The 25,585-nt window shown below is 38.6% G+C and overlaps 1 protein-coding gene across 2 annotated transcripts in view; it reads right to left on the reverse strand.

Moving 5' to 3' along the window:
* The window catches only part of CLSTN2 (calsyntenin 2), a 520,062-nt gene that overhangs the window by 117,084 nt on the left and 377,393 nt on the right, over positions 1-25,585 (reverse strand). For both annotated transcript variants that reach the window (XM_089507754.1, XM_089507753.1), the window contains exons 3-5: positions 17,705-17,900; positions 15,380-15,588; positions 1,656-1,805 (exon numbers count right to left, since the gene is read on the reverse strand). In XM_089507754.1, coding sequence (XP_089363880.1) covers positions 1,656-1,805; positions 15,380-15,588; positions 17,705-17,900 — 555 coding nt within the window. The remainder of the gene's footprint in view (positions 1-1,655; positions 1,806-15,379; positions 15,589-17,704; positions 17,901-25,585) is intronic.

The raw sequence follows: 25,585 nt of genomic DNA on the forward strand, positions 1-25,585 counted from the left end.
GGTGTTGGCATCCTTGTCCTCTTGCACTTTGCCAGTGTCACCAGCATCATGGATGCCTCCTCTCCTTTGGTCCCCGCGCTCTTGCTGAATCTGCAATGCACAGCCACAGCTGTCGCCACTGCCACTGCTGTCCCCCTGCCATCCCCCATCACCTCCCTTGTACATATGTAAATATTTATAGTTTTAGGGGTTTTTTATTGTTAGGTGAAAATGGCGCAGGAATGTGTGTAGGGGTGCACTTTAAAGTCCAAACTTTCCAAGCAGCGCATGCGTACATGTTGCTCTAGGGTTAGGGTTAGGGTTACGAGTCTTAAAATGCGCTGCAGCTGTGCTGCAGCTTCCACACCTGCATGGCAGCGGACGCTGCAATTAAAGCCTGACTGCAAACTGCGCATGTTCCAAGACCCCAACTCATTATGCGACGTAGCAGACACGGAGCTTTTAAATGGGCAACTTAAATTAGCAGCGTAGCAATTCTGGTGTACCGGTGCAGCAGCTCTCATGGCTTCTTCCACTTCTCGATATGTGTCAGCATTCAGGTAAGACTGCTCCAATTTTTGCAGAATGTTTGGCTGGGACCATATAGCTATAAGGTCAGCTGTCTCCGCATGAGACCAAGACGTCCCCCTGCCTTTTTTCGGGGTGCTGGTGGATGGCTGAGCCATCCTGCCTGGTGGCAAAGGGGAGCCGCCGCACAGCTGTGCCAGGAGCAGCCGAACTGTGCCCGTTCCCAGGTGAAAATGGTGCAGGAATGTGTGTAGGGGGACACTTTAAATTCCAAACTTTCCCTTATCACTTTCTACAACCAAAACATCCGCCGGCAAAACTTACAACTTCCCGCGATTCCAGCAACGCATGCGCACAAGTGGCTCTAGGGTTAGGGTTACGAGACTTAAAATGCGCCGCAGCTGTGCCGCAGCTTCCACAGGTGCATGGCAGCGGACGTTGCAATTAAAGCCCGACTGCAAACCACGCATGTCCCGGACCCCGACCCATTATGCGACGCAGCTGACACGGAGCTTTTAAATGGGCAACTTATATTTGCGGCGTAACAATTCGGGCGTACCGGTGCAGCAGCTTACATACGGAGCTGCGCACGTACGCCGCAAATCAAAAAGAAGCGGGGAAAAGCAGCACTTTTTTAATGCTGCTTCTTCCCGCTTGGGGCATGCGGGGGGCGTGTTCATGACGGCATTCAGGTAAGGGCCGTCTGAAGGCTCTACCTTCATGACGTCATGAATACACCCCTTTTTGCCCGTCTGTATCCCGCCTTTAAAACTAAGACAAAAACTAAGACTAAAATTAAGGTTGCTGCCTTAATTTTAGACAAACTCTATTGCTGGGAGACTTAAAAATATGGTTGTGGCAGAACTACTCTGTAAATCTGTTACTCTGCTCAGCACTACTTTTAGACAGTGGCTGCTATAAACAGAAGCATTCCACCACAGACTGAAACAATGAGAAGACATACTAGCTCTTCGAACACATGCATACTGAGGGTGGGACTGATATAATTATGATGTCACTATACATTTCTTAATAGTAAACTTGGTTTTCCAAAATCATTGAAGAGTCAGCACTTCTTTTGTACCAAAAATCTATCATACACATATATAGATATAGATATATTTAGAATACCATGATACATTCCTTACCTTGCCATCCAGGTTTACATACAGGCTTGACTTCAACTCGTACCAAGACATCTTCAGTTGCACGCTTTTGCCCACAGTCAAAGGCTGTTACCATTACCTCATACTGATGCCGTTTGTCATAACTCAATTTCTCAGTGTTTCTGATATTCCCTGCAGTTGCAAAACAGTTCAATAAACATCTGCCAGTTTCAAGGAACACATAAAATAATAGCCTATATTATACAAAAAGACCTTTGTATAACAGAAGAGGGACAAAGAGGGAGAAGAGGGAAGGTCTCTCTTCTTCAGAGACCTTTTATTAGACTCCCCCCCCCCCACATCTTAGAAATGCTTCGGTCATTGACAATGTACTATTTTACATGGAGTGAATCAAATTACTATAGGGCATTGGACTTTGGGATCTGTTACATCATTCTTAGGAAGAAAAATATGACCCTAGGGTGATTCAGATTAGAAATACATTCAGTACGACCCTTGTGAAAACCAACCCCTATTGTCATTTTGGCATTAAAGACAAAATCCTAGATTTGAAATTAGCTGCTTCATGCATTAAAGAATATGACAAAACCTCTGCCACATGTGGAAAATGAGATATCTCATTGCCTTGAAAGAAAGGGGTATAAGGAAATATGTGAGTATAATCGATATTAAAATATATTATAAATATATAAAAATAATTGTTCACATTAAAACTATACAGTGCAAACCCATGAATAGCAATATGGGAGAAGGTCCATAAGATCGACAACTGAAGAAAAATAAATAACAGTGCAAGGACTCGGTGTATCTTCATACAAAGTGAGGCCAGACATGTTTCTACCACTGGTTTTCACGAGTGGCCTATGAGGTTCTTGTGTTCTCCAGGTCTTTTGTCCAAACAAACACCCAACACCACAACATAATTGTTACAATATACAGTAGAAATGTCTCTTCTCTTCCATTACCCACAGTGTGACACACCAACATCTGCAAAAATCATGGTACCATGCTGACCCTTCCCTGACCTACAAACAAGCCTACCCTTGCCGTTATGGCAATAAGAGCAGGTGGAGGGGGAGAACTTTCCTTAATCTCTTCTATAGCGAATCTGGCCAGCTTTTTAAAATGATACAATTTTGCACTACCAGATGAAAAATAACATCCTGCAGCTACAAAATCAACCTGACATAAACATCAATGTGACAAATCACCTGTCCTGGTAACAAAGAAATAGCAGCGTTCACAGGAAAATGCGGAAAGGGGAATGGAAATTGAAGTTATACCTTCTAGACGGATTAAGGGTCTTACTGTTCTCAAGCAGTCTCTGTAATTAATGCTCAGCATTTCAATTCAGAACATTTTTGCTGAACAACAGTTCCTTTTCAGCTGATCATCATACGTGTTTAATATACATTTCATATTATGTGCACCAATGGATTAAAGCATTCTGAAGCCAACAAATGTTTAATCTTTCTCATATACTGAAGTTGTCCTCTCATTTCTTCATTGTGTATTCAGGTACTATTACTATATCCTACATCCTGACTAAAGTGGATTACATGACTAAAATAGTTTAGCTGGGATTTTTAACCTTTAGCTGCCTGAATCAATGTAACATTTAGCTCTTAGTCTTCAAACCATTTAGTCTGAAACATACCTACTGGCTACTGCTATTTTGCATGTATGTTAAATAAAGAGTGTGCCTACATTACAGACAATAGTCTGATAATTTTAACTGCCATGGGTCGATCCTCTAGAATCCTGGGAGCTGAAGTTTCTAAGGTACTTGCAATCCTCTCCCATAGAGTCCTAACATTGTAGTTAAAGGGGGTGTCAAAGAATTTTAAGTACCTCTCCAAACTACGAATCCCAGGAATCTGTCAGATGGAGAATGACCGTTAAAGTGTTATAAAACTGCCATAATTGTGTCTAAAAACCTCCACTGGTTGTTGTTAGCAGTGAGTAATATATTCCTTGTTTTTGCTTCCAAGATAAATAAAGTTGTGCTCCATTTTTACAAACTTTTTGACTCATGCCTTCCTTTCTGGTGTGAATGGGGCAATATTTATTCATATACTGATTATCTGCTTTTTAAAAAAGTACATTTCATTGGCAATTCCTTTTGTGCACATTCCTTTGTGTTCCTGTTTTGTTCTTTGTACTTCTGGTTGCTCTATGAACTTCAGGGATAACTCCCCTGACACTGAAGTTGGTTAAATAAACATTAACAAGTTTCTAAGCCTTTGTTAGAATATGTGCTTCTAAAAATGATTCCAGGATTAATTACAGCTATTTTAGATTTAAAGTTAATTAAATATTCTTATATATGTTCGCCAAACATTCTGAGTATTTTAAAAATCAGATTACTAGAAAATTATTTGGAAGATTTCAAAATGACTGTTGAATACATTTACTTTATGAATCTGAATTAATTTACAAGTAGGTACTTCTGTCCTCACATTACTAGCTTTCTGCTATTTGTGTTGGGAAATATGAGAGATAGTAACAGATCTCCCATGCAGAAATATCAAATTGCAAGGATGAAGCTAGGCAACAGCCTGTCCCATTCAACCATGCATCCAAAGGGTCTATAGGACCTGGGAGAGGTATGATGTTGATGGCTCCCTATGAGGAACGATGTATATGTGTACAAATGGGGGGAGGCACATGTGAGAATCAATGTATACATGACTATATATGAGAATTCTTGTCTTCCTCTAGTATCACTGAACTTTGTAATTAATTTTATTTTCTTACATGAGGCCTGGATTATGCTTTTGAGTACCTTCACCATCTCTGCATTCAGGAGCTTAAGCTCATAGTCTGGTGACCAGTCTACCAGGGACAGGGAGAGAGGTATGCACAAGAACTAAGGCACCTGGCCAATTCCCCCTGCATGCACACACACACACACACGCACACACATGCACACACAGCAGACCTTTAGCTTTGTAGTCTTGCTAAATTTTATGGGTTATTCAAAAACACAATCATGTCAGTTTGTATCAGCATATAAAGGAATTTTGCAACACCTTTGAAACTAACTGGGAGAAAAATGTTTGCAGCATAAGCTTTCACAAACTTCTTTCTTCCAATTACTCTGAAAGGACCATCTCTCCTGATAAGAGCCTGCCAGAGTTTTACGATCATGAAGGGAAGTATTTCTCTCAGTCCTGCCACCATCACGGGCTTACTTGGTGAAAATATGAGAGACTTCTCAGTGGCTGCTCCCACCCTCTGGAACTGCCTTCTATGGGAGGATAGGCTGTCCCCTCCTTGCTTTTCTTTCACTGGCAGGCAAAGATGTTTCTGTTCAAGCAGACTTTTAACATGTAATTGCTCTCAAGGAGGCTTCTTATTGGGGTGCATGCTGTGTTTATTTATATATTTAACTTTTGTATATTTTAAATCATATTTTATATTGTTTAAAAGAAATGATTTCAATTGTTTTGTGGGGTTTTGGGGCTATGGTCATGTTCTGGAAGAGTTTAATCCTGAAGTTTCACCAGCATCTGTGGCTGGCATCTTCAGAGAATGCTGGCACAGAAGTGAGTGGGGTAAATATACTGTGTGACCCTTGGTTGGGAGAAAGTGATTTACATGTTAATTTCTGTGTTGGTCTGTTGTTGAATGGCAAGGCCTCAGGGTGTGTATTTAATTAATGATCCATTATCTGCTGGTAAATCCCCCTGACTCCTGGTGGCTTTCATTTGTATGGCCTAGGTCTTGATTTTGGTGTTTTTCAGGACTGGTAGACAAACTTTGGGGCTCAACAGACCGCCCCAAAAGGAGACGGTGATCATTATTCAGAAATGGACCCTGAAAGCCCTCCATGGGCTGGCCCCCTTATTTATCAGACCTTCTTTCTTCTCACCTTCCCACTAGGGCCCTCTGTTCTGGTAGTCAAAGTCGGCTGTCCCAGCCCAGGATTTCCTCTGCCCCATCTAGTATTCCCCCCTTTTCACTTGCTGCCCCTCACTCCTGGAACCTTCTTCCCTCACGAGCAAAGGCCATCACTTCTTTAACCAGCTTCAAAACGGAGTTGAAGACCATCCTGTTCAGAGAAGCGTTCCTAGACATTGCGTGATTGTCACTTGCTATCTGATGTTCTTTTTGTTGCCTGTTTTATTGAACCACTTCCTGTATTGCTACGTGTTTTATTTGTATTATCCTATCATTTCTTAGATTGTACGCCATAGGCAGGTTTACTCTTTTATATTTGTTGTTTTTATGTACAGCGCTGTGCAAATCTACAGCGCTATATAAATAAATAAATAATAATCTCCAATCAAGATTCTTATTGATGAAGTTGCTACAGAAATTTCCCCTCCAGAGGGAGTCCACAGCAACCCAACCATGTGGGCTTCCTCTGCACCAAAAAGAACGTGCTAAAAATGGGTTCTTTTTGGTGTGTATGGGTGTTGTCATCAGTGCGCCATTGTACACTGTCGTATCAATGATACAAACGTGGCGCCCCAACGTGTGGACGCGGTGCTGTGCTTGCATCATCATGGTGGCTCCCATGATGGTGGTGTCCGTACAGACTAGGATTCGGAAGCATGAGGTTGCTGAGCACTCCTGAACCCTAGAATTGGTGTGGACATGCCCATTCCCACCTTCTGTCTCGAGCCTTTGTTTACTTTAAGAGTTTCTTCTTTTCTGTCAAAGTTGTCCATGTGTTTGTGGATTCAATGGCTTCCCTTTGTATTCTGACCTGATAGTTGTTAGAATGGTTCAGAATTTCAGTGTTTTCAAATAGCATTTTATGCTCCTGAAAGTTATAAAGTGTTCTGCTACTGCTGATTTTTCTGGCTGATTCAGTCTGCAGTGTGTCTTGTATTCCTTGATTTGTGTTTGGATATTACACTTGGTGGTCCCAATGTAGACTTGTCCACAGCTGCACGGTATGCGATAAACTCCTGTGGCTGTGAGTGTGTCTCTCCTGTCTTTGCTGAGCGCACCATTTGCTGGATTTTCTTGGTCAGTTTGTAGATTAGTTGGAGGCTGTATTTCCTCACCAGTTTTCCTATTCTGTCTATGACTCCTTTGATGTATGGTAAATATACCTTCCCTTTGAGTGGTTGTTTTTCTTCACTCCTATGGTTTTATTCTGGCTCTGTCAGCCCTTCTGATGTCTGAGCTGGAGTTACCATTAGCCTATAGAGCCCAGTCTAGGTGCTTCAATTAATCTTCCAGTAAGTAGAATTCAAAGATCCTTTGTGCCCGGTCCACAGTGTTTTTATTGTTCTTCCTTTTTGTTCTGGGTGATGGCTGGAGTTCTTGTTACTTATTATTTCAATTGTTTTAAAAATTATATTGGCAAGTTTTTAAGCAATATTATCTGTGAGCCACCTTGGATTCCATTCCAGGAGAAAGGTAGCCTATTAAATAAATAAATAAATAAATAAATAGGTGGTATAAGATTCTATTATAAGTTATATGGGTTTATGCAGGATTGCAAAATATAGTAGGGTAACAGACTCCATTCCTCCTAGGCTTTTCCCCAGATATGTCTATGACAACAGGCTAGAATGAGCTATCTGTGCTTTCAGTACATTCCTGCTTCATTTCTAGGATCCCCATGAAATCTCTGTCATGAGGTTTGGGTGCATGTTGATTGATCATTCTCATGGAGTTTCAGGCCTCATAGGATTTCAGGCCTTTATCGTTGTTATGTTTGACACAAATGCATGTACACACAGAGACACACACAGCTCCTGCTGCAGTCTATGGCCCCATGCAGACAGACCAAAATAAAGCTGCTTCGGGTCACATTGGAGGTATGCTGTTCAAATGATGCATGCGTCCTAAGAGTCCAGAAGCCACACCAAAGGCATGCTCCAGTCCTTAGGATTGAAGCGTGGCTTTGGCGTAAATTCAGCCTATATAATGAGGAAATCAAAACAGTAAAAGAATTCCCATACCTTGGATCTAACACTGATCAGAATGGAGATTGCAGTAAAGAAATAAGAAGAAAACTAGGAATGAGAAGGGTAGCCATGAAAGAACTAGATAAGATCCTAAAGTGTACAGATATGCATCTTTACACTGAAATCAGAATCATCTAAGCCATTATATTCCCCCATCACCATGTATGGATGTGTGAGCTGGACAGTGAAGAAAGCTGACAGAAAATAAACTCATTTGATATGTGGTGCTGGAGAAGAATGTTAAAGATATTGTCGACAGCCAAAAAGACAAACAAATGGGTACTTAACCAGATAAGTGGGTACTTAATCAGATCAGCCTGAATATTCCCTGGAAGCCAAGATGACAATATTGAGGCTGTCATATTTTGGCAACATGATAAGAAGGCCTCTTGCTAAGTACCCTCTTGTTAAGGAAAGCAGTGTCTTGCTAAAGTTACTATGGACAGCCCAAAAGACAAACAAATGGGTACTTAATCAGATAAGCCTGAATATTCCCTGAAAGCCAGAATAACAAAACTGAGGCTGTTGTACTTTGGCCACACCATGAGAAGGCATGGATTACTAGAAAAACAATTTTAGAGAAGGTAGAGGGCAGCAGAAAGAGAGGAAGACCACATGCCAGATGGATAAACTCAATCTAGAATGCCAAGGGGCTGAATTTACAGGACTTAAACGAGCAGTGGAGGACAGGGGGTCTTGGAGATGTCTCATGCAGAGGTTCACCATACATTGGGTCCAACACGAAGACAGTGTTCTCTCTCTCTTTCACATTTCATTGTGTTACATCATGCAGAAGAAATGCATTTAATAAGTTCATTTATTACATAGACATAGATATAAAAATGGAGGGAATGTGTTTCTTTCATTCACTCCTGGAATTCCAAATTTTAGGAATTCACAGATGCTTTCTTGCTTGCATCACCACCACCACCTTGTTGCCTACTGATACACATCTTAGTTAGTGTAGGGATGTAATTCACAACAGAAAAAGCGCCTTTGATGTATTTTATCAAAACTGTAGTTTTAATACTTATACACCTACAACTATCAATATGCCATTGTGTTTACATGATCACACAAATACAAGTGAAATTCAGTTATATTGAACTTCTTCACTTTCCTTTGGGAGAGCCACCCTCATTCCCATTTTGGTATGCTGTATCAACCAACAGACAATCCTTATAGAGGGAAAATATATTTTTAATAGACCAATAACATTGAGGTAGATTCAGAAGGTGTCTGAAAACCCATTTATGAAATGAAGACTTCTCATTCTAAATGTAAAAACATTTAGAATGGGAAGTTTTCATTTCAGGGATAGATTCCCTCACCCCAAATAATTACAGCTTCATGGGAGAAAACTGTCAAATATTTTTGATATAATGATAATGGACACAGCTCATATTGATGTCTTATCTTATACACCCACTATGTACCCAGTCCCTAGTTATGACATGAATTTAAATTTTAATCTATGCGACCTTGTTTCAAAGTTCACTCAGGCTGGTTGCAAATTTTCCATCAAATTCTCATGGATTCAGACACTTGAACAGAGCCTCCAGGAGAAAAATGGGACTGCAGTCTTTAGATCATTAACAAAATAATAGAAGCAATGACTGGGGCTTCCTAGGACTCTTGCAAATCTTTTGTATGTGACTGTATATTTAGCTGCTTTAAGTGCCATATGGGAGAAAACAAAGATGTAAAGAAATTTTAAAAATGGGTGAAATGGCAGATAAAGTGTAGCACTTGACTACCTAATACAGAATTCCTAACATGGCCCAAATGCTTATGTTTAATAAAATGTGCTAGTTTCTGGGCCAGCTCTGACAGTACCCTCTCCTGTAGCAGGTGCAGAGTCAAGATATAAAAGTCCCTTTGTTGTTGTTGCTAACCACCCTTGAGTCAATCCCAACTCATGGTGACCCTGTGGATGAGACACCCCCAAGACTCCCTATCTTCCATTGCTCTACCTAGGTCCTGTAAATTCAGGCCAATGAGCTCCTTAATATATTCCATCCATCTAGCATGTAGTCTTCCTCTCTTTCTACTTCCCCCCATCATTCCTAGCATTATTATCTTTTCTAATGAGTCATTCCTTCTCATGACATGACCAAAGTATGACAACTTCAACTTTATCATCATGGCTTCAAGGGAGATTTCTGGCTAGATAGGGCCCATTTGTTTGTTTGTTTTTTGCTGTCCATGGCATCCTCAGCAGCACATCTCAAATGAATTGATTTTCCTCCTATCCACTTTCCTCACTCTCCAGCTCTTGCAACCATACTAAGGAATACAATGGTTTGCATGATTTTAACTTTCATGCTTAGTTGTATATCTTTACATATTAGGATCTTTTCTAATTCTTTCATAGCTGTCCTCCCCATTCTTAGTCTTCTCCTTATTTCTTGACTGCAGTGCCCATTCTAATCAATGTTTGACCTAATGTATAGGAGCTCTATTACTATTTCTATGTTCTCATTGTCAAGGTTGTATCTGTGTAGCTCTTCCATGGTCATTATTTTATTGTCTTTATGTTGAGCAGTAAGCCTGCCTTTATTATTATTATTATTAAACTTTATTTCTATAGCGCTGTAATTATACACAGCGCTGTACAAAGTCGGTAAAATTAGAAGTAAATAAAAGCCTGCCCAAGGCGTACATTCTAAGATAATAACAATTAAAAGAGGAATAGATAAAATTACCATATAGAAAGGAAAAAACAGAGTAAAAACATCAAATATCAAACAAATCACATCACACCTTGCACCTTCTTCTTTGATCTTTTTTAGTAATTGTTCCAGGTCTGTGATATTTTCTGCTAATAGTATGATTGATATACCTTCCTTCTATTTCCACTCCTCCTTTTTCTGTGTCCAAGCCTGTTTTTTGTATGAGACATCATGCATACAAGTTGAGCTTTGCCTGACTCCTTTGCCAATTGGGAATCACTTGGCTTCTCCATATTCTGATCTAAAAGTAGCCTTTTGTTCTAAGTACAGATTTCTCATCAGATGTGGCAGCATTCCAATGTCTTTAAGGGCATTCCATAACCTTTTATGATTTATGCAACTGAAGGCTTTGCTACAGTCTATAAAGCATATACTGATTTTCTTTTGGAATTCCCTGGTGCAACTCTATTAGCCATCATATGTTTGCAGTGTGGCCCCTAGTAACTCTTCCTTTCCTGAACCTTGATTGTACCTCTGGGATTTCTCTCTCCATGTATGTTTGGAGTCTGTGTTGCAAAATTTTGAAGACAATTTTGTTTGCATGGGAAATTAATGTTATGATTCTATAGTTGTTGAAGTTTTTTATGTCTCCTTTTTTGCAAATTGGGATATATATTGAATATTTGCAGTCTGTTGGCCACTGCTTTGTTTTCCATAATTGTTGACATGTGTTGGTTAGCACTAGAATTGATTCTTTCAGTGTAGACTGTAGCAGTTTAATTTGAATATCATCTGTTCCTTTCACCCACCCACCCAAGTTACCTTGGACTTCCCCCCCACCAAGTTACCCAGGTACCTGCAATACAATAAATACTCTGCTTAGCCATTCATATTACCAAGGTATTTAGCCATGGAACATAAAAGAATACACTTCTGATATGTTGAGATGTTGTGAGTAACCATGATAATATAGATGAACCTCTTTTCAATACTCAGAACGAACACCCATTTTTTTTAAATAAAATCCAGATACACAATTCCAAATTCACAATTCTGGAATAGAGATTCAGGAATATAGATATTCTAGCTAGAAATGTAAAAGGAATAAAGCATGCATTTCTCCATTTTAAAAATTCCAGTATCACAGCATTCTCTTCATTAAAGAACAGCTAGGCTAAATATATCTTAATTACTTAAACTCAATTTCAATCATCCTGACAGTCCCCCTCCATGTTTTGTTCAAATCATTATCCATTGAGTCATGCTTTTGTAATGATAGCAGGGATTCTCTTCAGCATATTTGCATTTTGCTGATTCTAACTAGTCATTATCCTTTGATGCTTAGAGGTGCATCATGAGAAAACATCTGAAATAAAGACAGGTCCATGTAAAATAAGGTAAATGTTTCCTAAAAAGCAATGCAACATGAAATGGCTACTAAGATAAAATTAAAGCTGCAAACACTCTTTGCATTTATAATTTTAGCAGCATTCAGAGGGAAATGAGATGAAAATTCTCACATTTAAAATGAGCCAAAACTTATTTTGGTAGGGAAAAAAGTTATGTATTTTCAGAGGGGATATAAACTGTGGTCATAATTCTGAGTTTCCCAGAAATAATCAAAGGAAATTTTCATTTCATGGAATTAATATTTTTCTTTGCAAAGACCATTTTACACCTTCCCATTTCCTGCACCATCTAAAGACTTTCTTTAAAAAGATCAAAGAAAACAAGATTCTGTCACATTTAGTCTCAGTGTGATGTTTTCTTTTTTAAAAAGACAACACTGTTACATCTTGTCTTGTGTGATGGATGGAAAAATATATCTGCTGCAGGAAAAATATGCAGCTGCATTATTTTTAGTGTTTTCAGAGTTGAGGGAATTGTTCTAGCTTTTCTTCTTGTTTATTTGAAAGACATGGCTTTTCTGGAGAAGATAAATGCACAAACAGCAAGAAATTAGCTACCAAAGAGAAAGGTGATTAATTCACAGTGCATGCCATGGAATGGCTCACCATACAAGGCAATTTGATGGCGCTTAACAACCAACTGTAAACCTTGATGGTCCATTCATGCCTCTACCCCCTCCATCATATCCCCAGATGTCCATATGCATGTGTTTTGCCATTTAAAGGTAATGTATCAGTTAAAGGGGGAAAAAGTGACTTCCAGTGTCTTTTTAAAAAATGTTGTTCTAGCTGAAAACAGGCCCAGAAGGGGGCATTGCCATTTGAGGGCATGCTTTGGATGGCTGGTGGGTCCTGGAGGATCACATGCAGTCTGTAGGTCATATTTTGCCTTGTGCCACTGGCAATATATTACTGGCAGTTTTATTTTCAGTTACGTTTCTAATTAACCCAACATGGAATTTACTTTTATATATCATCATATATTCGGTTCACAATTTCACCAAACCTTGTACCACAAATCTCTTGCTTGAGCAGCCAATGTAAGTTTAGATATGTAAAGTCTCTTTTAGCTCCCCAATGCATATCAACTCATACTTGCTTATGCTGAACTTGCCATTTCCCAAAGTGTGAGGTTATGCTTCTGGAGTTTTTCACTGTCTAATAATTAATAATACTAGTTATCATATAACAATATAATCGGTAAATTTGACAACATCACTGCTCACTTCTAGTCTTAATCATTTATGAACATGTTGAAAAAAGGTGTTTCCTATACAGATCCATTGCCCAGTGCATATAAAAAATATCCCTCCATCATAAAAAAAAAAAACCCAACCTCTCCAAAACAAACTAAACAGAACACTGTGACCATTGACTCCCACTCTGTGACTCCTACTATTGTATTTATTATAAAATTTATTTATAGTCATCTTCCCCCCCCCCCCACCAAAAATGGGACTTAAAGCAGCTCACAATTTAAAAGAACAATATGATTACAAGCATAGAAAAAGTAGGTATTAAATTATTAAATGCAATTTTAGGCTGCATCAATAAAAGTATAGTGTCTAGATCAAGAGAAGTAATAATGCCAATGTATTCTGCTCTAGTCAGGCCCCACCTGGAATACTGTGTCCAGTTCTGGGCACCACAATTCAAAAAGGACATTGAGAAACTGGAGCTTGTCCAAAGGAGAGCGACTAAAATGGTGAAGGGTCTGGAAATCATGGAGACTTAGGGAGCTGGGGATGTTTAGCCTGGAGAAGAGAAGATTAGGAGGTGACATGATAGCCCTGTTTAAATATTTGAAGGGATGACATATTGAGGAGGGAACAAGCTTGTTTTCTGCTGCTCCAGAGAACAGGACCCAGAACAATAGATGAAAGCTCCAGGAAAAGAGATTCCAGCTCAACATTAGGAGGAACTTCCTGAGATTAAGGGCTGTTCAACAGTGGAAGCCACTCCCTTGGGGTGTAGTGGAGCTTCCTTCCCTGGAGGTCTTTAAACAGAGGCTGGATGGCCATCTAACGGGGATACTTTGATTGAGAGTTCCTGCATGGCAGAGGGTTGGACTGGATGGCCCTTGTGGTCTCCTCCAATTCTGCATTCTATGATTCTAAGATTACAGTATTAAAATAAATTACAAGAAAAATAAAATGCAATAAAAAAGATAAATGCTCTTAAAACACTTGTTAAAACATTGCAGCACCCCCAGCCCATTCTTTTAAAACTGTCTGTTTTAAAAGCCTGTCTGAATAAAAAGATTTTAGCCTGTTGCCAGAAGGCCAACAAGGAGGGGTTCATTCTGGCCTCCCTGGGAAGGGAGTTCCAGAGCCTAGGGGCAGTCTAACCTTTAATAAGCTACGGATCCTGACATCGTCCTGTACATGCTAGCTCAGCTTCTATTATTATGCTCTATGTAATGCCTAAATCTTCTAGAGAGACTTGACCATTTTGACCTGAACTTTCAACCTTCCTCTTTTGAAGACAAATGTGCATATGTTGGCCTTTCTTGATGATTTTCCCTTTATGTGTAAATTATCTTGGTAGTACTGTGTGGCTGCTATTTCCAGTTGGCTCTCATGCTAGGTCTTATGCACCACTTTGAATTAGGTCCGGAATTACTTCCTTCTTTGCTTTGACAGAGACAGACATGCAGACTGTCACGTGAAATCACCTATTACTACATTACATTGGTGAAGATTCTCCATCAGAACATAGTTGTGTCCAGGCCGTCCTAGGTCTTTCTCTTCCAGCACCTGCCATCAAGACCTGGAGTGGCTGCTGTATATGATGTGGGAGACGATTCAGACCACTTATCCCAACTGACAGCTAGGGGACTCATGGATGGTGTGCACCCTCTTTTTTCTTCTGAGAGCCCAAAGGAAGCTGCACTGTTAAGTTGGAGGAATCTGACTCTGAGAATAATGATCTGGCTGATGCTATACTCCCCCTTGAATATGCATAGCACCTTTTTTTCCTATGGAGATTGTACCCAAAAACATCCCACTGGTTTTCTCCGTTCCATCAGATTTCATATAATCAGTAATGGTATTACAAATATTACCCAAAGAGCTGCCATGACAGTCACTTAAACATATTCTTGAGCTCACTCACAATATCAGTTAATGTTCTGCTAAGGTTAAGAAGTGAACTTTCATAGCCACCAGATAGTATAGCTTGAATGTTACATAATGCAATGCTCAACAGAAGGAAAAAGCTATCTTGAAAAAGATAGCTTTTATCCAAGGAATGAATAATAACTGCATAAGTACTGTGCAGAAACCCTAACTAATGCATTCCATCAGAAAGGGGGCCTATGACTGTTACTGCTTCTAACTATATAGCTAAAATCAGAGTTCTTTGAATAAATAGTTCAAAGTAGTTCACCTTCTCTTCAAGGTGAACCTATTACAATACATTTCCTTATCAGATTTGTAAGGAAAAAACAGTTAAATACAAAACAAATTGTTGAGAAATTTGAACTGAGTCAAGGAGCAGGAGTAATACAATCCTAACATTACATAAGGCAATCAGGAGCCAGGTTGCTTTCAAGGGGGAAAAATCAGTTTTGAATGACAGAAAATGCTTATAGAGGCAATTAGCAAAACTAAGTTATTTTACTACCTCACAGTAACTATAAATTAGTCACTTTCTGGAAATTCATTTAAGTGCAGTAAAGTAAACAACCAACTTGTGGTCCCAAAATGTATAAATATACAATAGCAGACACTCACCATTCCTGTCAATAGCAAATGGAACATTTGTTGTGACAATTTCATAATTGCATATTTGACTGTATTGAGGAGAACAGTCCTCATCCATGGCTTCCACTTGTAATACACTGTCATAGATCTTTCCTTCTGTTACAGTAGCTTTATAAGATGTTTCTTTAAAAGTGGGTGCAAACTCATTGACATCCTTTACTTGGATATGGACTACAGCTCTGAAATACAAAGAAAAACCAATTTGGTTATTATAATACTAGTCAAATATTCATGGGTTGAGCAAACCCACTGTAAAGTGTGATGGCCAAAATCATGATGAAATAAAGCTTACCATATAATTAAGAAGAAGAAAAGGGTATGGGAAATGCAAAGTTTAGAATATGAAACAAATTCAAGTTCTTGGAGAATTAAAATAGATGCATTCAGTGGAAGTTCTGTTGAAAGGGTTTCTTAGGAATTCAACACAATGCCTTATACTGAATCAACCACAAAACAAAGAAAAGATCACAAGTGCTAGAAACTCCAGAAAAAGAGGACTGCCAGAAACAGAAAGGGCACAAAACAACTATAAATAAGGAATATAAAACATATATTAAAAAGGTAAATGTTAGTATAATCATTATCTAAGTATGTATTAGAGTGTATTGTTTTATAGCCTACTGTTTTAGAGTTATATTAATGTTAAGTTATTATTTTATAATGTTGTTGCTTTCTGATTTTAGATTGTATTATATTTTAGATTTAGATTCTTATCCCATCTGTAAACAATAATGGAAGCATCATTTGGTATTAACAGGTGTTTCCATTAATACCAAATAACAATACCAAATTGTCACCAATGACAAGAATGTGAGAAGCACACAGGGGTGTGATAATCTTCCCCCCAATCACACTATTAATAGGATTTAATGGCGATTTAATTATGGGATGAGGATGTCACTCTACACAATAACCCTTCAGATATTTAAATAAATATATCAAGCTAACTATACCAGCTCCTTCAACCTCTCCTCCTCAGGCTTGATTTCTAGACATTTTGCTATCTTGGCTGCCCTCTTCGGAATATATTCCAGCTTGATGATGTCCTTCTTAATCTATTGTCCCCAGAATTGGACTCACTATTCCAGATAGGATATGACCAAAGCAGAAGAGGGCTCCAAACATGATGGAGCCTAAACATTTCCCCCAAACCCAATCTTGCTTCTAATTAGCCCCGTTTCGTGTCACTGACCTTTCTGCCACCTAGCTGCTCTCCATGACTATTGAGTGGCAGGGAGAAGATAGGGGTGGCATAGGCAATGGCTGGCTGCATTTCTTAATGAAGAAGCAAGCATCCAGCTGGGGCTTCTTCAGAGGTCCAGGAGGATTACTTCTATTTACATGTCTGGCTACAGAAACACATTCAAATGCTGCCCGGCCACCTTCTGCTCTGCCGTGGCCAGTAAATCCACTGCACCTCCAAGTTGATACCAAATCTGAGACATTAAATGTTCCTCTATTTGCTGATTCTTTACTATTGTCTGCTTCCCTATGTATTTTTCAAATTACTGCTCAATTCTTGCAAGAGAGGGTGAACCTAATGTGATGACACTAGGACTGCACATTACAGAGGGGATTAGGAGAGAACTCTGTATTGTTTTCATAGACAGCCCTGTGCTTTTTGCAGCATGTAGTTCTGCCATCAGATTTTCATATTTAGATAATAACTTTGGCTTAGTCTCATCCTGAAAAGTTACTTGTGAGGACAGTATCCAAGTGGATTGCACAGCTTTTCTTTCTGTTACTACCAAAACAAAGTATCAGATTCGATTGAGCAATATTTCCCACCTCGTTACAATATACCTGAATAAATGAGAAATAAACATGTTAATTTGTATCTATTTTATCTGTAGTTCTTATTTAATACAATAAGCAATGTATCCCTGAAAATAATTGATGCTTTTAAGATACAGAAATATGCAGGATGAAGCAAAGAAATTCAATATGATTTGATTACATACAGATCAATTAATAAGAAGCTTTCATGCTTCAAAAAAACAAAACACCCAACACTGATCTAGCAGAGTAGAAGAAATGTATAAAGATATTAGAACATTGGACAGCTTGATTCAGAATTGTATTCAGACCTTTAAAGCTTTAGCTGAATGTCCTACTAGAAGAGGTCAAGTTATAGTAGGAAGAACAAGCAAAAGTAGCAGATTGAACTATAAACTCCTGTAATAAAGCATTTTGTTTTCATTTTCCTTCCACTATCAAAGCTTTAAAAGGAGATTCTCAACCTGAATTGTAAATACACACCATAAACCATGTATCACTCTCCCAGTTGTCACTCACTTGTGAGATTTCTTCCAGTTTGTTCCACTAGGTCCTGAGCCACAGTCATATGCCTGGATGATGAATGTGTACTCCTTCTGCAGTTCACAGTCAATTGGACTGCGTGCTCGAAGGCGACCTTCTCCAGATGTCTTGTTTAGCACCACAGCTTCAAAGGGCATTTCCTGTCCATGGATTTTAAAAGCACAAATTTCACCTGTAAAGAATAAAACAAAACATAAATTACATGGTGGTTAGACAGGCTGTTTATCTGCTTCTCTTTGGATGACAATGAACATTATAATTTTCATAGCTGTGTAAAATGCTGGCAGAGAATGTGGGAAGTTTTCTGAATACAACTATAAAAACACTAACTAGGTAATAACAAACAGCATAAATACAATAAATAAGCATAAATTGAGATTTTTAAAAAAAATTCTTTACTGTTCTGGAAAAAAACGGATCTCACCAAGAAAACCCCATGAAAGGTTTGCCCTAGAGTAACCATACTGTAAGTGGAAAACAACATGAAGGCACACAATAACAACAAATGGACATTGGGTTGCTTGTAATTCTAGGCACTTTCCTTTTCCACTATTAGTGAAAGAAAATGGCTTGCTATTTTCTGTTAAAAAAAGAAAAGAAAAGGACTGATAGCTACTACCTCCTAAGTCTCTAAAAGCTATAGTGGAAAACATTGCACAGTTAAGATGTTGGGTGTCTGTACACAGAAACATTCTTACACTCCTTAAATAATTTGCTATTGTACTTTCTCCAACTTTGTCTTCTAATAAAATTCAAGTTCTGTCTAATTAATTGGGATTCCATTCTCTATGCTATGCTATATATTTATTTTATGACAATACAAATTATTTTCTTACTTGATATTTTAATATTTTTATCACAGAATTTTTCCATTCTTCATTTTTTTCCAGACAAACCTTTATGTCTCACCGTTACACTTTATGTTCAAGTTCATTCTAATAGTAAGAGGCTATCACAGTATCTGTATTCTGACAAGCAACCAGAATCTCCATCTATGGACTTTATGCTTCCATCCTGAAAATGGTTAAAGTGTTGGCATCCCAGAAAAGCAAGCAAATTTGCTAATGCTTATCACACACAGAGGACAAGGGGTTAAAAGCACATTACTTAGGCAAGAAAGTGGGTAAAAGGTAAATTTGGGTTTCAGACAGATGAGGACAAATCCCATTGCTAGCTTGGAAATAACTTTTTGTGCATGCTCCAAACTGTCATTTCCACAAGTGCATACACAGACATGCTCCAGAGAGGGAAGGGAAACCGTGGAGGAAAATCCTCTTTGCCCCAGAAACTGTTTCAGAGGAAGGCAGACTGAGGTTTCCCTTTGCAAACTCCCATAAAACCACACATAAACATGCACACACGCACACACGCACGCACGCACGCACGCACACACACTAGAGAGAAAGAGGAGGTAGCTGGTCCATAAACCTGCCTGATTTCAGCGAGGGCTGAAACTCCCAGATGCCCTCCTTTTCAAGGAGATATCCTCCATTTCTCCCTCCTGTACAGGAGGATTTCCAAAATGTCCTCTCTCTTGCTCTCCCACCAGCTGTTCCTTTGGAGGCTGCTTAAAGGCTCCATTAGAGGAAGAGACCAACCATGTGAGGGAAAGAGGTGAGTGTGTGTATCCCTTTAAGAACAAGACTGGCTCCCTCTCCTTGGCACAGCAAGGATCCATGAGAAATCTTGGAACAAGGAGAATCAGGGACATGGTTTTCAGACTGCTGCAATTACATGAAGAAAGTCAATTTGTGAATGAACTGGAAATGAAAGCACAGTAATTTTGCGAAAATGCTTATTCCCTGATTCCCCTCACTTCCAGTTTGGATTCTGTCCAGTTTGTGCACAGTGTCACCTGAAAAGCAATTGCGAAATTGTCCCTAATGTCCTGGAAGACCCTGCATTGTGACCAGTTTAAACTTCCAATTTTCCCCGTGTGAAAAAGTCCTATGAAAAGACAGAAGGAGATCAATCTAATTCTCTGGGAAGGATGTTGCAGAATTTGGGAGAAGCTACTAAAGAAAGCCCTTTAGTGTGTAAATGATCCTCATCACAACTGGCTCCTCTTTGCATCAATGCTGAAGCTTTTAAAGCTGTCCAAATTGGTGGTTATCACTATTTTCCATGGTAAGAAATCCCATAGTGCATTGTCTGTACTATGTATATACTATATTTTATCTTTCCAGAATTTTATCTTTCCAAAATGCACACCTGGCTTCCATGTATAAACTCAGATTGCAGTATTCTGAGAGAAGGAAAACTTCTATAAACTTTTTATCCCCCCCCCCCCCCCATTTTGTACACTTATACTATCTTTCTTCTCACTTGACCTTTTACAAAGTACTAGGTCTCTGAATTCTACTCCTAAACGTTGTAACTTTGCCACATGGAAGTGTTAAGTCAGCTATTCAGACATTTTTAATGGTCCCTTTCTGCAACTTTTCCAGTTCTATAATATCCTTCTTCAAGTACAGTCACCAGGACTGAATACAGTATTCCATGTGTGGTTCCACCATAGATTTGTCAATGTGCTAATGTTTTATATGATAACGGCAGTTTTATTTTCTATTCCCTTTTTTAAAGATCCTAACATGGAATTTGAATCTTTTTAAAGCATCCATGGAGGAAGTGAACATTTTAATACCACTATCCATCCCAAACATAACTTATTTTTTTTAGTCACTGTCAGCTCAGGTGCTTTGTTGCATTAATATGCATTCTCTTTACTTATATAGAATAGGGAATAATTATTTTTGTTCTCAAAAGAAGCAATGAGTGATTTAGCAATTTTCTTTCTGTTGCAAGAAAGTCTTCAAAAACTGCATAGCTTTCAAAGACTGTTCAGTTTGGGACTTATACTATGCAAAATCCAGTTTTTCCCCACAGAAAACAGCACTTTCTGCACTCTGTTTTCTATGCAACAAAAAAAGCCCCAAACAAAAACACTCATTAGTGAATTTTGCATGGAATAAATGATCAACTGGTGAAGATTTTCATCAGTCCAGGATTCTCCTCTTCAAGATTTGTTTACACTTGAGAAATGCATTTGCAGCCATTTTTCAAATATTCTTTCCATCACAGTTACAGAATGTCATTTACCATTTCAATGCTCATTTCTTCAGCCTGCATGGCAGGGGGTTGGACTGGATGGCCCTTGCGGTCTCTTCCAACTCTATGATTCTATGATTCTCTGAGACTTGTATACAATCAGCTTGTGTTCTAATCATTCCAAATAATTTGGCATTTATCAAAAAAACAGGCCGTCTCACTACTTACTCCTGAGTCTAGGTAACTAATACATTAAAAAGCACTGGGTTTAATACAGACTCTTGAGAAATCTATAGTTTGCCTCTTTCAAATCTAGGAACTGAGCATTTATCCCCATTGTTTCCTTTAAAAACACACATGCACACACACACATTTCCAGTGCACACAAGGACTTCTTCCATTCCATGGTTGCTCATCCCAAAATAGTTCTAGAGAGTAGCATTAAACTGATCTAGGGTCAATTTTGAAAGTTTTACTTTCTGGAGTTTACTCTCTGGGGTTTAAAAAACAATCGATGCAAAATGAACCCATTGTTCAAGCTCTTTCATAATTTCCCCCCCGAAGCTCCAAAAATGTTATGTATCCATCTATATGAAGGAATTTTAGAAAGCTAACAGCTTCTTTTAGCATAGAGCGGAGATAATCATTTTGTTGTTTTAATATTGTTGGCTTCAGTTTCATTTTAGTTTAATGCCTTTTCTTATACTTCTGTGTAACATTGGTAGATAAGTGGCAACATCATAATGGAGAAATCCTATTTACTAAATTCAGGAAAGGAAGCCTTCTTGCACTCTGTGATAATGAAGTTTTTTCACTGATGTAACACCAGTCAATACAAATCATGGCTTTCTGGGTTTTGTTTTTATTACTATATCGACCCCATGGCCCAATTTTTGAGTAACACAACATTCTCAGAATTGTAGCCTGGCAGTTGTTCAGACTGAAGGGGAGAAAAAAACCACACTACGAGGTAGGTAATTTTGTAACTTCCCCTCAAAATGTATTTAAAGCTACTTTCACTTTATGTGAAAACAAGACATGGTGCTACTTATTACTTTCAGGACATATAAAAACTAGGTAGCTTTGAAGAGGATTCATAATATTTCCCAAATATTTAAACTACAGTATAAACAACAGTTTTCAAGTATCTTTGTGCATCTGTCTGTCTTTACCATTAAGGTAAACATAATGTATTGGTTAGGGACTGAATCCATTTGTTAGTTACAATGATAGTAAACCAATTGAATCAAAATAATTCAACATAAGTGTTGGATTTGCAAATGTTGACTTGCCAGCCAACACTACACTAAGAACAATTGTTTCCTTAATATACATTCCATTTCACTTATATGGAATAAGGAATAATTATTTTTGTTCTCAAAGGAAGCAATGAGAAATTTAGCAATTTTCTTCCTGTATGCCAGAAAATCTTCAAAAACTGCATTGCAAACTGTAAACGAGTCCACGTCAGTTTTAACTAATAATTAGATATTACTCCAGGTATCCAGGTTGGTTTCAGCAAAAGTTCCACAGCAAATATTGGAATGGATGCATAAACAAGTCCCTTTCATGGGGGAAAAATGTAGAGCTCCAAAAGATTAGCTGAGCATAAAACCTAATCTTGTGTGCTTCTTTGTTTTAGAACAATTCTTAAGTATGAGCAGTGGCATCACTAGGGTTCACATGACCTGATGTCACTTCACCCATTGTTCTCCACCCATACCACACCATACAGAATCCTTACTAATGTTTTTTTTTTGTAGTAATGTTCCTCATAAATTGTAATTTCACTATATCACTAAATGTAATGGTAATAGGTGTGACATAAACAACTAGCAAAATTAAAATTATTTTGGAAGACAAAGAGCCCTCCTCCAACCACCATCTTGAGGGGGAGAGAGGCCAGGCCTGGAAGACAAAGAGCCCTCCTCCAACCACCATCTTGAGGGGGAGAGAGGCCAGGCCTGGAAGACAAAGAGCCCTCCTCCAACCACCATCTTGAGGGGGAGAGAGGCTTTGCAATTTTTTTTTTTTTTTTTTTTGGGTATTGTATTGCAATTTTAATGTACACCGCTATGATCAATGCGGAATAGCGGTCTATAAATAAATATTATTATTATTATTATTATTATTATTATTATTAAAATTATACCTTGAAATTAAAGTATCATACACACAACCTAATTGTATTTACATGTACATGGTTTCATGTGGTAAAAGTGAAAATTCGGTAAGATGTGATGTTTTAAAAGAAAATGTAAAAAGAATTTTAAAATATTTAAAAAAATATTAGAGCTTTCAGCATTTTAAAAATATACAGGTAAACCATATCTGCCCAAAAGGAGATGCTTCAAGAATAGTAGTGTCACCCACCCCCTTCAGGATGTCACCTGGTGTGGTCCACACACCCCAGAACTAGGGTTGCCATAATTCTCTACTAAAAACCAGGAGAAAATGTAGGACAAAATTTAGACCAAAATATAGGACAACTGTAGAATGAAATTTGGCCCAAAATGTAGGACATTTAAAGTCCTCCATTTTTCTTAAATGTCCTACATTTTGGGCTAAATTTTATCCTACAATTGTCCTATATTTTGATCTAAATTTTAAGCACTTTTTTGGGTGGGGGAATAAATCAAAGCCCATGTACCCTTAGAAAGTTGTCCACTAATTGTTTGTTAAATGTGCATTAGAACAGTCTGAACACCACTTAATTGGATAGTTGAACCACATACAAATATGAAAATTGACAACCAAAGTTAATCCTAAATGTGCTCTGTTTGCCCCATTCCCACCTTTTGCTAGCACCTAAATTGATCATAAGTATCTTTGTCTTATCTGGACTGGGTCTCAGTTTATTTGCCCTCATCTAACCTATGGTGGGATGCGGTGGCTTGCAATCAACAGTTGGCACTTCAAGTTGGCAGTTCGAGGCCCAGATGCCATATGAGGGGTGAGCTCCCATCACTAGTCCCAGCTTCTGCCAACCTAGCAGTTCAAAAGCATACAAATGCAAGTAGGTAAATAGGTACCACTTTGGTGGGAAGGTAAACAGCATTCTGTGCAATCATGCTGGCCACATAATCATAGAGTAGTCTCTGACAATGCTGGCTCTGGCTTAGTAACGGAGATGAGCACCACCTCCTATGGTTGGACACAACTTGACAACCTTGTCAATGGGGAATACATTTACCTTTAACCTATTATCATTCCAAAGATGCATGCTGCACTATACTTTACTGTACAGAAGGCTACTTAAATTACTGTGTGGGGCAGCCATATCATGAAGCTTCAGTATATAAAGAAATGCTATGTCCCTTAGATTATTTTTTCTTGTACTTGTACTTCTATTGGAGAGATTGAGAGAATGAAGCATGTTATGAACCACATTATGTTATTGTGTTCTTTCTTAATTCAAACATACAGTTTATATTCTTGAATAACAGAGCTTTAATTAGATAGCATTTAACAAAACCACTTGATCAGTAATGACTCACTGTCAGTATACAGGAATTACACACATCTCAGGGAGATCTTTTGATGTATTTTAAGAATGGATACAGCCAGCTTAAATTAACTGCTTCCACCACATAGTTATACACACTCACAGGTATTATTCAGCAAACTGACAGCTATGACTAATCAAACAATATCTTCTCTGAGATACAGTGGGAAATACAAAATACTAATTTTTTAAAATAAAATCAGCGATAACAAATAAATATGGAAGTTGGTACATGAAAGTAGATGGAACAGTATTTGCATATTAAAAATGAAAATTAAAGACGTGTTCAAGGTCAAACAGATGCAAATTTATAAAATGTCATCAGTGCCACTGGTGTTTCTTTAGGATTACCTAAAACCAAAGATTGTTAACCATACAACCTATGCCATGATGGGTGGGAAATACTCCTATTAGTTACATTTTAGTTCTATTGGCGGGGTACATACCGCCACTTTGCGGCGCTCTGCCGCCGCCGCCAGTACGTCCGCGGGGGAGCCGGAGCCTTCACACGGCCCGACTCCCGCGCGGACCGAAAAAGAAGCTCCAAAATGGAGCTTCTTTTTTCGTCGCGTTTGCGACGTAGCGAGGCGCCAGGGGCGCGCTCGCTACGTCACAAGCGGCGCGACGCGTACGGACGCTCAGCGTCCGATACGCAAAGATGGCGGCGCCCATGTGGAAGGGGCGCCGCCATCTTGTACGTATTCTATACGTACTAGGGTTAGGGGGGTGCGGAAGCACCGCCCCTTCCTAACCCTAGTACGTATAGAAGACGTACTATATGGTGGTATGTATCCCGCCATTGAAACCAAGGAGTCCTAAGTTAGCCACAATTTAACTCATTCCATTGACTTCAGTGGGAACAAATTATAATGTATTTAGGATCAATCTATCTGATTGATTAATTACTAAACCCTGGGAAATAGTTAACCACAACAGTAGACGAATACATATGGGGAAAAGGACAAGTTATGCTGATGAAGCAAAGGACATATTTTCAATGCTGTGAGAAAGAATAATCATAATAATCCATTTACTAGGCAAGAGATGCCATTTCTTGGAATGCCATTAAAACAGAGATATATTGTTAGGCTAAAATATTGCCAATGATATAACTGCAAGGATATCATCAACAGCCTTGTATAATGATTATTTTATTGGATATAGGTTAATGAATGAGATAAAATGTAACCTTTGGAAAATAACAAGAGGAAAGAAGTTTGAATACTGAGGAACAAACAGGAATCACTGAGCCAGGATGTTTCAGAGTGTGACAGATGTTAGAAAATAGTGCATTAAGAGTAAAG

The sequence above is a fragment of the Sceloporus occidentalis genome, unplaced genomic scaffold, assembly GCF_023333645.1.
Source record: "Sceloporus occidentalis isolate IW3139 unplaced genomic scaffold, rSceOcc1.0.p SCAF_2, whole genome shotgun sequence".
NCBI lineage: Eukaryota > Metazoa > Chordata > Lepidosauria > Squamata > Phrynosomatidae > Sceloporus > Sceloporus occidentalis.